The sequence below is a fragment of the Budorcas taxicolor genome, chromosome 20 (assembly GCF_023091745.1).
Source record: "Budorcas taxicolor isolate Tak-1 chromosome 20, Takin1.1, whole genome shotgun sequence".
Taxonomy (NCBI): domain Eukaryota; kingdom Metazoa; phylum Chordata; class Mammalia; order Artiodactyla; family Bovidae; genus Budorcas; species Budorcas taxicolor.
Window position 1 is genome coordinate 62,365,225 of NC_068929.1, and position 14,569 is coordinate 62,379,793.

General features: G+C 42.4%; 1 protein-coding gene across 1 annotated transcript in view; it reads left to right on the forward strand.

The window, feature by feature from the left end:
- The window catches only part of DNAH5 (dynein axonemal heavy chain 5), a 250,897-nt gene that overhangs the window by 83,233 nt on the left and 153,095 nt on the right, over positions 1-14,569 (forward strand). Inside the window, exons 35-37 of the mRNA XM_052659109.1 lie at positions 1,183-1,355; positions 13,575-13,753; positions 14,150-14,337. Coding sequence (XP_052515069.1) covers positions 1,183-1,355; positions 13,575-13,753; positions 14,150-14,337 — 540 coding nt within the window. The remainder of the gene's footprint in view (positions 1-1,182; positions 1,356-13,574; positions 13,754-14,149; positions 14,338-14,569) is intronic.

The following is a 14,569-nucleotide window of genomic DNA, read 5'->3' on the forward strand; positions in this document are numbered from 1 at the left end:
TTTACATGATCATTTTTAATGCTGAAATGTCATGTAGCATCATCGAGAGCTTTCACTTGTCTTACACTTCTTTTGGTTATTAAATTGAAGATGACTAATCTCTTGATGCAGAAATAATAAGTGACATTACTAGTAGAACTGCTTAGTAGTTTTGAGGGTTTTTATTAACATAAATCACATATGTAACAAGTTTTGCTACATTCGTTGATTGCAAATGGTCTTTCCTCATGGAGTTTGTGACATTCAGTTGTCATGCAGACTTTTACCTTTAAAGAAAGAGCAGGGATGAGAAAGAGAGTTTGGTAGCTGTAGAGAATAGGAAATGTGAAATGAAATTTGCCTTCTACTGTAAAATATGACATTAGATAAGAGGCACGAAGCTCTTATTTTCATAATAATTTTCTGGATCATGTCTCACCCCATTATGTAAAAAAGATTATGAAAGGCTGGTTCTGATGTAATGGAAATAAAGGTGGCACATTGAGGCTGTTATGTGCTAATCTCCTCTCCTAATAGTTAAGCACACTGTTTGCCTTTCTGAGAAATAAAGGGCTCAGGGTAATTTTAGATTTCTTACTTGTAAAAAAAAAAATGATTAAAGTGGCTTAAAATTTTCGTTAAAAAAATTCGTACAGAAGCATTGCTGGGCAATAACCTGCCATTTAGATGTTAGAAATTTTGGCCTGCTTCAAATCCTAGCAAGGATAATTAACGGATTGTAAAGCCCCCAACAATGTACTTCGTTATTACCAGAAGAGATGACTTTTTTTTTTTTTTTCCCCTGATGAGATTGTTTAGTTCTATCTTGGTAAGCCAAAAATGGTTTTCATAGATTGTATTTCCTGGTTAGGACTGTGGCATTGGGCATTGAAGAATGAAATTTAAGATATGAACATCTTACTATTAAAATAGAGCATGTTATTTAAATTGAGGGGTACAATTAAGTGTTTCTCTTAAATTTTCCTTTTCTCATATCTTTGAAAGTATCTCTTTTTTTGTTGTTGTTGTTGTTTTTGCTGATCAATGAATGAATGGGTTGGATGGTGATGTAATTGACATCTCCCAACCAGCTGGGTTGTCTCTGAGTTCCATTACTTCACATTCTGATCTACCTGGATGCTGATGTGTATAGTTAATGAATGGTTTCCCTCTTGGTTTTAATATACACCTTCTGCATTTCAGTGTCACATGCATATCAAGAGCCCTTTGGACTTTGAGTGGCTGAAACAGTGCAGATTTTATTTTAACGAAGATTCTGACAAGATGATGGTTCACATCACGGACGTGCCATTCATCTACCAGAATGAATTTCTAGGCTGCACTGACAGGCTTGTCATAACACCGCTCACAGACAGGTGATGGAAGGATTCTATGATTCCTCAGCCTCTCTCTCCCCTACCTCCCACATTTTCATTCTCTCCAGGTGTGCAGCAGATTTTGACTGATGGCCTCTTTTATATGAAACTCTTTGAAATTCGGTGTTTTGAGCTTTACCCATGTATCTTCACAGGGGGTTTAGGAGGCTTGTGACTGAAACAGACTTTGGTTCCTTTGCCTTCCATCTTACAGAAGCTAAGTGTAAATGACCCCTGCTGCTGACTCTCTGTGACCCCATGGACTCTAGCCCACCAGGCTCCTGTGCCCATGGGATTTTCCAGGCAAGGATACTGGAGTGGGTTCCCATTTCCTCCTCCAGGGGATCTCCCTAATCAGACTCACGTCTCTTGTGTCTCCTGCATTGGCAGGTGGTTCCTCTACCGCTGTGCCACCTGGGAAGCCCTAAATGACCTCAGTTCAGTTCAGTTCAGTTCAGTCACTCAGTCGTGTCCGACTCTTTGCGACCCTATGAATCGCAGCACGACAGGCCTCCCTGTCCATCACCATCTCCCGGAGTTCACTCAGACTCACGTCCATCAAGTCCGTGATGCCATCCAGCCATCTCATCCTCGGTCGTCCCCTTCTCCTCCTGCCCCCAATCTCTCCCAGCATCAGAGTGTTTTCCAATGAGTCAACTCTTTGCATGAGGTGGCCAAAGTATTGGAGTTTCAGCTTTAGCATCATTCCTTCCAAAGAAATCCCAGGGCTGATCTCCTTCAGAATGGACTGGTTGGATCTGCTTGCAGTCCAAGGGACCCTCAAGAGTCTTCTCCAACACCACAGTTCAAAAGCATCAATTCTTTGATGCTCAGCTTTCTTCACAGTCCAACTCTCACATCCATACATGACCACAGGAAAAACCATAGCCTTGACTAGACAGACCTTTGTTGGCAAAGTAATGTCTGTGCTTTTGAATATGCTATCTAGGTTGGTCATAACTTCCCTTCCAAGGAGTAAGTGTCTTTTTGTTTCATGGCTGCAATCACCATCTGCAGTGATTTTGGAGCCCCCCAAAATAAAGTCTGACACTGTTTCCACTGTTTCCCCATCTATTTGCCATGAAGTGATGGGACCGGATGCCATGATCTTCGTTTTCTGAATGTTGAGCTTGAAGCCAACTTTTTCACTCTCCTCTTTCACTTTCATCAAGAGGCTTTTTAGTTCCTCTTCACTTTCTGCCATAAGGGTGGTGTCATCTGCATATCTGAGGTTATTGATATTTCTCCCGGCAATCTTGATTCCAGCTTGTGCTTCTTCCAGCCCAGCGTTTCTCATGATGTACTCTGCATAGAAGTTAAATAAGCAGGGTGACAATATACAGCCTTGACATACTTCTTTTCCTCTTTGGAGCCAGTCTGTTGTTCCGTGTCCAGTTCTAGCTGTTGCTTCCTGACCTGCATATAACAGTGGACATCAAAGGGAAAAAAAAGTGAATTCATTGCTATGTATCAAGTGTAAATCACCATGGGTTTTGAGGGCTGCATCAGGGGACTGTGGCACTTTTATCATTACAGAGGCAATAAAGATTTTTTTTTTTTCTTTTAAGCAGGAAAGAAATTAAATGTGAATGCTGGTTTCTGGTGGCTCAGTGATAAAGAATCTGCCGGCCAGTGCAGTAAACATAAGAGATGCAGGTTCCATTCCCGGTTTAGAGGAAGATGCCCTGGAGCAGGAAATGGCAACCCACTCCAGTATTTTTGCCTGGAGAATCCCATGGGACAGAGAAACCTGGTGGGTTCAGTCCATAGGGTCGCAAAGAGTCGGACATGACTGAGTGTGAATGCATGCACTGGTGAGAAGTGATGGGGTGGACATTGACCTGTCCTGCCCCCTGCCTGTTATTAACTGCTGTGTTAGCCAGAGCCAACATGTAGCCTCTTTGGACCTGGTTTCTTCATCTATAAGATGAACCAGGTTATCTCCAGAGGTCCGTCCTCCGTGGCTAATAGTCTGATTTGAACTTGATGGCATCCACCCATTGTATATGTGCTGTTCAGGGATGCTTTTGATACTTATTTTGAACCAAATAGGTGAATGTTAAAATCAACATTTGGCTTAAGAAGAAGCTGACCTGAATATCAGTCATTTTCACAGAGTGAACCTCTGGGCTGTTAGATTGAAAATATTATCCCTGGTGGTCCAGTGGTTAAGATTAAGATTCCAAGCTTCCAATGCAGGGGGGTGTGGTCCAATCCCTTGGGGTAGTAAGATCCCATATGTCATGCCGTGTGTGTGTGTGTGTGTGTGTGTGTGTGTGTGTGTGTGTATACACACATATGGGCGTCCCAGATGGCGCTAGTGGTAAAGAACCTACCCACGAATGCAAGAGACGTAGGAGACACAGATTTGATCCCTGGGTCGGGAAGATCCCCTGGAGGAGGACATACCAACCCACTCCAGTATTCTTACCTGGAGAATCCCATGGACAGAGGAGCCTGGGGGATACATTCCATAGTGTTGCAAAGAGCTGAACATGACTGAAGCATGCATGCATATATATGTATATGATCAGACAAAATTTAAAAGTTTGACGTAATAACCCTGTTTGCCAGATTGCACCTTCTGCTCAGTCATGATACCAAATGAAATGCTCACTTTTACTGGAGGATGGAGGAGTGGCAGGAGGTTTTACTGTGTCCTTTCCCCCACGTTGTCTTGTCTTCATGCTCTGTATTCCTTCTTATGTCTCATCAAAGGTGGTTTCCCCTGGATACTGTCAGACGTTTGTTTGGAGTTTTCCTCTTTGAAGTATAGAGGTGAATAGTGACAAAAGGCAGAGAATCCCTTGAAACACCTGTAAAAGTTATTTCACACTGTCTGTCCTTTCAAACCTCAAACCTTTTCCTCTCTTCTTTTCTCTACCCAAGTCCTCGTTTCTGTTTCGCTGAGAAGATAAAAGGGCCTGCACTCGTTGCTCGTCACGTCTGCCAACCAAGGGACCTGGCCCTGTGCCATCCACTCCCTCTCTCGGTTTATGGGATGGATTTTGTGCTGTCATCCAAAGCCAGCGCCTCTGCTGACGCAGCTATTTTGTCTCTGGGAGCATCAATAATTTTCACTTTCTACTGGATCATTCTCATTAATGTACAGCGTGCTGTAATTGCTTCCAGACAGCAAATCCTACTGCTAAGCTCTGGTTTCCTTCCCATTTCTGTGCTCACATCAAAACTCCTCAAAAGCAGTTTTTAAGACTTAAATTTTATTGGAGTATCGTATAGTTACTTTATAATGTTGTGTTAATTTCTGTTGTATAATAAAGTAAATCAGCTATGCCTGCTTCATCAGATAAGTCGCTTCAGTTGTGTCTGACTCTTTGCAATCCCGCCAGGCTCCTCTGTCCATGGGATTTCCCATGCTGGATACTGGAGTGGGTTGTCATGCCCTCCTCCCAGGGATCTTCCTGACCCAGGAATCAAACCCATGTCTCTACAGCTCCTGCTCTGCAGGGAGATTCTTTACCCACTGAGCCACCTGGGAGGCCCCAAATCAGCTATATGTATCCCTTCTTTTTGGATTTTCCTTCCGGTTTAGGTCACTATAGAGCATTAAATAGAGTTCCCTGTGCTATAGAGTAGATTCTCATTAGCTTTCTACTTTATACGTTTTATCAGTAGTGTGTATATGTCAATCCCTATCTCTCAACTCACCCCACCCCCCCTTTCCACCTTAGTGTCCATACGTTTGCTCTCTATATCTCTGTCTCTGTTTCAAAAATGCAGTTTTTGTCCACCTATTTGACCTTGAATTCACTCCATTCAGGCTCTGTGTATTAGTTTCTATTGCTGTCATAACAAATGACCAAGCATTTAGAAGCTTAAACCACACAGATCAATTACTTTGGGTTTCCATATGTCAGAAGTCTAACGCACATCTTGTTGGACTAACCTTAGGCATTAGCAGAAGTGTGCTCTCTCTGGGGTCTCTGGGGAGACCCTGACCCTTGTTCTTTCATTTGGTTGGTAGAATTCTTTCTCTTGGCGGTTGCAGGACCTTTGCCGCCACTTCCCTGCTGACTGTCAGCTGAGGGCTGTTCCCAGCATTGGGGGGCTGCTGTTTACCTTGTCTTCTGGCCCCTTTCTCCCTCTTCACAGCCACAACCATGAGTTGAGACCTGTCTGATCTTTCCCCATCTCATGTCTCTCACCCACTCTTCTGCTTCCCTCTTCCCCTTTTCAAGAACTCATGAGATTAGATAGGGTCCACTTCTAACCCAGGATCACCTCCTCATATCAAGGCCTTTCACATTAATTGCGGTTTGCAGGGATTAGGACGTGGATAGTTTTTTTGGGGGCAGTTATTCTGCACATCACACTTTCTTTGGTGATGGTAGAGCTGTCACCCAGACCTTCGTGTTGCCAAATCCAGTGGTCATTTTTAGTTTTGCCCTTCCTTGACCAGTCATGTTTGCAGGGAACGTGTTGTCAGGATTAGCACGTGGATTTTTTTTTGGGTGCCATTATTCTGCACATCACACTTTCTTCCCCTGGTAGGGCTGTCACCCAGATCTTCGTGTTGCTAAATCCAGTGGTCATTTTTAGTTCTGCCCTTCCTTGACCAGTCAGCAGTGTTTACACAGATGGCCACTCTCTCTCTTTCCAATTAATTAATTGTTTAATTTCTTCATGTGTGTTTGGCTGTGCTGGGTTTCCACTGCTGCGTGGGCTTTTCTCTAGTTGTGGGGCGTTGGGGCTACTCCCTAGCTGTGGTGAATGGGCTTCTCATTTCAGTGGCCTCTTTGTTGCAGAGCAGAGGCTCTAGGCATGTGAATTTCAGTAGCTGTGGTGCTCAGGCTTTAGTGCCCTGTGGCATGTGGAATCTTCCCAGAGCAAGGATCAAACCCACGTTGCCTGCATTCGCAGGCAGATTCTTGCCCACTGGACCTACAGGGAAGTCCCACTCTCTCCTTTCTGGTGCCTTTCCTTCATGTGGCTTCCAGGTCATGACACCCCTGGTTCCTTCTGTTCTGCCTGTCCCTTCATATACTCTCCTATGGTTCCTCTCCAGTCTCCTGACTTCTAAGCACAGAGCACACCAGGGCTCCTCTCTTTTCCATCTGTACTCCTGAGATGATCTCACGTGGTTTTAAGTATCATCTAGATGTGGACTCCCCAGTCTTGAACCCTGCCGGGGCTTCTTCCCTTGAACTCCAGACACATACAGCCACCTGCCTACATGACATGTTTACTCAAATGCATACTGGGAATTCACACTTATGTTTGCTCCTCCCCTCATAAACCTGCCCTCCTGCCATCTTCTCCATCTTTGCAAATGGTGATTCCATCCTTCAGTTGCTCAAGCCAAAATCCTTGGAGCATTCTTGATGCCTTTCTTTTTCTCTCACTTTATTATCCAATCTGTCATGAAGTTTGGTCACCAACACTTTCAGAATTCACCTAGGATGTGACCACTTTTCTCCCCTTTGCTGTTATCACAGTCTCAGCCACCATCATCTCTAGGCTGGATGATTGCAGTAGTCTTCTTTCTGGTCTTCCACTTTTGCCATTGTTCGCGACGGTTTGTTCTCAATTCAGATGCTGGAATATTAGCCATATCCTGTCATCCTTTTGCCTTGATCTTTCTCCTGTCTTTCGGTCTCACCCAAGGTAAAAGCAGTGTCCTTGCATTCACTTCTGTGACCCGCCATGATCGGTCCCTGCTGCCTACTGTCTCTCCTTCCTCTTTCAGCTCCAGCCACTTGTTCCCTGGCTGTTTCTTGAGCAGTGTCAGCACACGGCTGCCTCAGGACCTTTGCACTCGCTGTTGCCTTCACCTGGAACCCTTTTCCCCTGTGACACTGGCATAGCTCACTGCCTCTCCTCCAGGGCTCTGATCAGATGTCTCTGCACATGGCTCTTCAGTCCTGATACATTTGAATCAGCAATCCCCACCCCATACTCCCTAACCCAGCTTTATTTTTTTCTGTTTTCTATTTTTAAATAGTTTATTTCCTTCCTTTAGGATATCAGTTCTATAAGGTATAGACTTTTTGTGATTTATTCGCTGCTCCTAGAACACTTCTGTTCCATTTGTTGCTGTTGTTCAGTTGCTCAGTTTTGTCTGACTTTTTGTGACCCCATGGACTGCAGCATGCCAGGCCTGTCTGTCCCTCACCATATCCCGGAGTTTGCCCAAGTTCACATCTACTGAATCTGTGATACCATCCAACCATCTCGTCCTCTGTCACTCCCTTCTCTTCCCAGCATCAGGATCTTTTCCAATGAGTCAGCTTTTCACATCAGGTGGCCAAATTGTTGCAGCTTCAGCTTCAGCATCAGTCCTTCCAATGAGTATTCAGGGTTGATTTCCCTTAGGATTGACTGGTTTGATCTCATTGCTGTCCAAGGGACTTTCAAGCATCTTCTGTTGCATAACAGGTTCTAAATAAAATTTCCCGAATAAATCGAAAAATGTTTATTTTTAAAGTTGCATCTTTGTGGTAAAGAACTTAAATAGTACAGAAAGATAGAGTTTAAAGTGTGAGGGGAAATTTTCTTCTATTTTTCAATGATTAATAGTTTATTTTCTAAGAAATTGTAAATGCTTATATGTCAAAAATCTTACTTTCACATAAAGGTATTCGATTATACAAACTTTTTTGTGACTTGATTTTTTCACTGTATTCATTATCTTGTACATCTTTCTGTATCAAAAAAACTTGAGAACTTTAAAAGCAAAGTGGGTATTTATAAGTTAATAAGTGGAGGTGATTCGGAAGTTTGTGTCAATGTGCTTCATGATAAATGTTCACTTGTTTGTTTTTACTCTGAGTTGATTATGGTAGAAGTGAGTCACTGCAAGTCCATTGCAAGATTGGCTGCCTTTTTACAAAGAATTACTCACTAGGATTAATACTTGGTGTCTTCTCAGCTTTTCACGCACTGCTCTGTGAAAATTCAACAAAGTTGATAGCAGTTGTGTCTGGGAAGCCTAATGTCATGTGGACGGAGCTGCAAATATTTCAGAGGATAAAATAGTCAATAAATATGCTAAAAACATATACTGCCTTTTTCTAGTAGCTCACGCTATTTTTCATGAGCAGTCCTTTTTTTACATCTGAACACAAGTTGAGAAGACTGGAGGCAGTCTTAGTACCTGTCACTTAAGACGGAGGGCAGCAGAGATTGAAGACGGATAAAGGCATTTTGGCTTCTTAATAAAAAAGGCAGACAGTCCTCGTGACGTGTATGTTTCTCTGACATATTCTCATAGCTTCCCTGAGTTTTATCTGGGTTTTGGCCACTGTACTGTGTAGTGTTGGCCAGGACAGCGAACCTTTCTGATTCTCTTCTTTTGCAATCATTGTGTGGACTGGAGGTACTGTAGGTTGGGACCCAGCACTGGGCCTGCCACCGAGTTAATCTAAATTATCATTAATAATGTTAACATGACTATTACTTTTCTTTTTTGTTTAGAATTTTTACAATTTGAGTACAATCGATTTATAATATTGGGTTAGTTTCAAGTGTAAAACAAATTTATTATTTTTTTCAGATTATATTCCATTATAGGTTATTACAAAATATTGAATATAATTCCCTGTGCTATACAGTAAATACTTTTGGCTTGTCTATTTTATGTACAGTAGCATATGTCAGTTAATCCCATAATCTGTCCCTCCCTTTCTCTCCCCTTTGGTTACCATAAATTTGTTTTCTATGTCTGTGAGTCTATTTCTGTTTTGCATACAATTGTATTCATAATACAATTAATTATATTAATAATTAATATATTATTATATTATTAATTAATTAATATTAATATAATTAATAATATGATTCAATCGTATTATTTTTAGATTACACAAAAGTGATATAGTATTTGTCTTTCTCTGACTTACTGCAGTAAGTATAATATTCTCTAGGTCCATCCACATTGTTGCATATGGTACTATTTCATTTTTTTAAATGAATGAATAATATTCCAGTATATATACATATATATGCATGCACCCTACACCTTCTTAAGCCAGTCACTTATTGATGTGCACTTGGCTTGTTTCCATGTCTTGGCTGCTACAAATAGCACTGCTATGAACGTTGGGGTGCATGTGTCTTTTTGAATTAGAGTTTTCGTCTTTTCAGGATGTATGCTCTAGAGTGGGATAGCTGGACCATATGGTAACTCTATTTTTAGTTTTTTAAGGACCCTCCAGACTGTTTTCCATAGTGGCTGTATCAATTTACATTCCCGCCCACAGTGTGGGAAGGTCCCCTTTTCTCACACCTTCTCCAGCATTCATTACTGTACTGGCCATCATTAATGGTGGCCGTTCTGATCTGTGTGAGGTATGCCTATTGCAATTTTGGTTTGCATTTCATTACTAATTAACAATATTGAGTATCTTTTCATGTGCCTGTATGTCTTCTTTGGAAGAACGTCTGTTTAGGTCTTCTGTCCATTTTTTGATTGGGTTGTGTTTTCGATATTTAGTTAATCACTGATAACAAATTCTTTGCCAACCTTTACTTTCATATCTCCTTAAGCATGTCCTATAATTAAATAGTCTATAATTAAACCAAGTTCTCAGCAAAGAAAATTGACTTCCTGCTTCGTGGACGCCTGTTGTGTTGGCAAGTTTTTCAGCATTTTAGAATCAATGCTGTTTAATAATAAACTCACTTCTGGTTTATATCTGGTGAAATGTGTCTAGAGAGCTATGAATACCTGATAGGACAGTTGCGTGCTAATGAGCCGAGTCGTGGAGTTGATCATTGTTCATTTGGTGCCGTGGTCAGATTCTGCACCTCTGATTCCAATAGCTTCTGGGACAAAAGGAAGCCGATGAGGGTACGGTCAAGCCATTTATTCACAAATGTTCTTAGAATACGAGGTGTCAGGTTAGGCAAGTGGCTGGGGGTAAAAGTGTGAGCTAGATCTAGTTCCTGACAGCAGACAGCTTATGGTCCTCTAGTAGGGAGGCAGGAAACTGTAGCAGAGTTGCTGTGTGTGTGTGTGTGTGTGTGTGTGCTTAGTCGTATCCGACTTTTTGCCACCCTGTGGACTGTAGCCCATGGCTCCTCTGTCCATGGGATTCTCCAGGCAAGAATACTAGAGTGGGTTGCTATTTCCTACTCCAGGGGATCTTCCCGACCCAGGGGCCAAACCTGCATCTCTTGCATCTCCTCCATTATCAGGCAGATTCTTTTTATTGCTAGTGCCACTTGGCCGCTAAAAGCTACTAGATCAGATAAAAATCCAAAGCCCTTCATGAATGGTGACATTTTTGAAAGCAGCCAAAGAGATAGGAAAGCAGAGAGGGAGGGCTGAGGTAGGCATACATGTAGGATGCTCTGGGGAGAGTCATGTCAACAGGCACATGAAGATGCTCTGGCAGATCCACGCTTGCCTCTGAAAGGCGAGTCCTAGAGGGTTTGGGTGCCAGCATAGTGGTTCTGAAGCCAAATCCAGCCTCCATTCCCCAACACCTAATTAATTCTCAGAGGTGGAATTTTGGGTGAAATAGAAAAGAATAGCTTTATTGCTTTGCCAAGCAAAGGGGGCCATAGCAGGGTAATGTCCTCAAAACTGTGAGTAACCTGGAGGGGCTAGTGAGAAGTTTTATATTCATGGTTCAAAGAGATCCTCATCAGTTTGTGGATCTTCTTCTCATTGGTTGCTGCCAAGATAAGTGGAAGTCAGCATCATGAACTTTCTGGTTCCAACTGGGCTGCAGTCTGTGCTTGTGGGCACCATACCATTTTATCTTCTTCTACCTGGTGGGGGTTTCAACATCTGCAGAGAAGCTCAAAGATATTGTTACATGTATCTCTTGACAGGGAACCAGGACTCTGCCCCAAGGTTGCACTCCTGTTACTCTTGACTCTTCCTCCTTTGTCCCCATGTTCCATCCCTTCCCTGTTTAATAACTGCTTGAATCTGCCCCTTGGAACTCAGGGAAGGTCTTGGAGACTGAATGAAGCCTAGTTCCTGTCTTCAAGACATGGGGAACACAGAAAGGCTTTTGTGCCCAGTACCCCCACAGGGTCCTGCTTAGTACCACTTGGACTGAAGTCCACCCTTTTGAAGAAATCACCTAGCGTGGATGCCCATTTTTTATGTAAATAATGTGATTTCCTTCTGACAGCATAATAGCTTGCCACTTCTTCAGTTTAAATATAAACCCAAGTGATCGCATAATAAAGAGGGATCTTTGCAAGACAGAGCATCTGGGTGCCCAGAGTTCCTGGAGATTTATTCCTTACCCTGAGAGTGTGGGGCTGTCCTATTAGTAGGAAGCAAGAGGGCTATTGGCCACAAAAACTGACTCAAATCTCAGCTCCCCCACTGCTGTGACCCTGAGAAAAACTATTCCATCTAAGCATTTCTCCTTATCTATAAAATGAGGACCATAACTGACTTCCCCACAGGGTTTAGTGGGGTTTAAATGACATGGTGTAGTTGTGTGGAAGGAAGGAAAACCCCTTCTATGGCTTGAGAGTGGGCTCTTGTCTAGCACTTGGAAATGAATTGTCTGAGGAGACACACGTGCTGGCAAAGCAAGAGACTTTATTGGGATGGGGTGCCCAGTGGAGACCAGTAGGGTAAGGGAAGCTAGGAGAACTGCTCTGCCTCGTGGCTCACAGTCTTGAGTTTTATGGTGATGGGATTAGCTTTCGGGTTGTCTTTGGCCAATCATTCTGAATCAGGGTTCTCTCTGGTGGTGCCCACACTGTTCAGTTAAAATGGATTCCAATGAGGAGGATTCTGGGAGGTGGTCAGACACATAGTGTCTCCTTTTGACCTTTCTCGAACTCTTCCAGTTGGTGGAGGCTTATTAGTTCCCTGTTCCTTACCAGAACCTCCTGTCATAAAATAACTCACAAAAATGGTTACTATGGTGCCTGGCCAGGGTGGGCGGTTTCAGCCAGTGGGCTAACAGTCAGAGCTATTCTCCTAACAGTCAGAGCTATTATAACATCATGTTCGCTGTTATTACAGAGACCGCTCTGAAGGGATAACAAAAGTTCAAGAGGAAAGATAAGACGCTGGGTTGAAAGGCAGAATAAAAGTGAGATCAGGCATCCTTCCGGTTTTACACCCACATTACCTCCTGTGAATCCAGGCTCATTTTTTCATCAGGACTGAGTCATTTATTTGTCTTTCTATGAACCCAGATCTGATAAAGTTGAGACCCTAGGGGCTTCCAGTGGGTGTGCTCGCTGCTCATTCCCATGCTTTATTGCTGGACAATCACTTTATTTTCTCTGAAATATTTTTTCAAGTCCAGATGAAAGCTTTTGAGTCTGGCCATCAGAAAGGCTACCTCCTTTTACAGCAGTGGATGATGCTGGGAAATTGAAAGACTCATCGGCAAGTTATCAGTTATCTTGTTTTCCTTCACAGGTATTCTTGATTCTCTCACCAGAATCTTTTATTTGTTAATATCATACTGTAAGATACAGCAGAAGATATTTGCAGGTTTAGTAGATGCTTCCAGAAATAAATTTATAGTGTGATTATTTAGCAATGTGTGATTTAAATCTCCTGTAATCATTGGTTCCCATGTTGGTCAAATTATAAATTCTTAGATTCAAAAAGGGACTAATCTACTTTGTGTATGGTGTGTGTGTGTGGTGTGTGTGTGTGGTGTGTGTGGTGTGTGTATGGTGTCTGTGTGTGTGTTTGCACTCAGTCATATGTGACTCTTTGTGACCCCATGGACTGTAGCCCACCAGGCTCCTCTGTCCATGGAATTCTCCAGGTGAGAGTACTGGAGTGGGTTGCCATTTCCTCCTCCAGGAGATCTTCTTGACCCAGGGATTGAACTCCTATCTCCTGCATTGGCAGGTGGATTCTTTACCTCTGAGCCACCTGGCAAGCCAGGCCCTGTTTCCTAGAATAGTCTTGTTTAGCTGTTGATAGGTAGTTGTGAAAAAGTTGCCAAATAAGTTTTGGAAATCCTATGTATTCTTTTTCATAACTGGAAATTGTCAATATACATTATCATAAGGAATCTTGTTGAATATCTTTAAGAGTTTTCAAATGTGTTTGACCTTAGACTACTGCCTTTTCCTCAACACATGTTAATATACCTAAGGATAAGTGTACTTTAGGGTGAGGTTCTAGAAAGGTTAAGTAGCGACAATGGGCAGGATCTTCCTTTTTAAATTTTGTGTGAATATCATGTCACTGTGATGCCTCAGAGGCTTCTTGCAGCTGCCAATGGTGCGGCTCTCGTGATTCCTGCATCCTTCCAGGTGTTACATCACATTGGCTCAAGCTCTGGGCATGAGCATGGGGGGTGCCCCCGCTGGTCCTGCGGGAACGGGAAAAACAGAAACGACCAAAGATATGGGACGGTGTCTTGGGAAATACGTCGTGGTTTTCAACTGTTCGGATCAGATGGATTTCCGAGGACTTGGACGGATTTTTAAAGGTGAGGGTTATATTTTTTTAATTCACTGAAAAATGTAAGCTAAGGTGGACTGTCTTGTTAAGATTTATTTTTCAACAACTGGCTGCATTTTAGTGTCATTTTCCAACGTTGTAAAACTTTTGGAAAAACCTGAATCTTTCCAGTGTTGTGTGGGTCGAACATCAATATCACTCGCCTTTGTACTGTTCCTTTATCCCTGCAGGTTGGGTGTTGACATTGTGAAAAAGTGTTACATTGTGAATTATTTTGGGGGCATTTAATATATGATCTATTTGTTCAACTTTATGTTTGAACAAATTTAACTCTGGCTTGTCTTGACAGTTGCATAATGCTCTTTTTTCTTGACTTTCTAATTGGATGTACTAATTGGATTTTCTATTTAATTTCCCTTCGAAGGACTGGCACTGTCTGGATCCTGGGGTTGTTTTGATGAATTTAACCGTATCGATCTACCAGTTCTCTCCGTTGCAGCCCAGCAGATTTCTATTATTCTGACATGTAAAAAGGAGCGTAAAAAATCTTTTATTTTTACTGATGGAGATAATGTGGCTATGAACCCTGAATTTGGGCTTTTTCTAACCATGGTAAGAACTTCAGCCTTCTTATCACAGTTTCCATGTATCTCCCTTGTCCTGTCATTTATTTTCCATGAATGGGAATCAGGATTGTAATTTTCACTCCTATTTGAAAGCCTTTGGTGATAAACAGAACTCATATTAATAACTCATGACTTAGTCTCTCCAGTTAAAAGGAGAGTGAGATATGTAAATGAATTTTCCAGCTGTCATTCCAGATTTGCTGTGTGTGCATAATGAA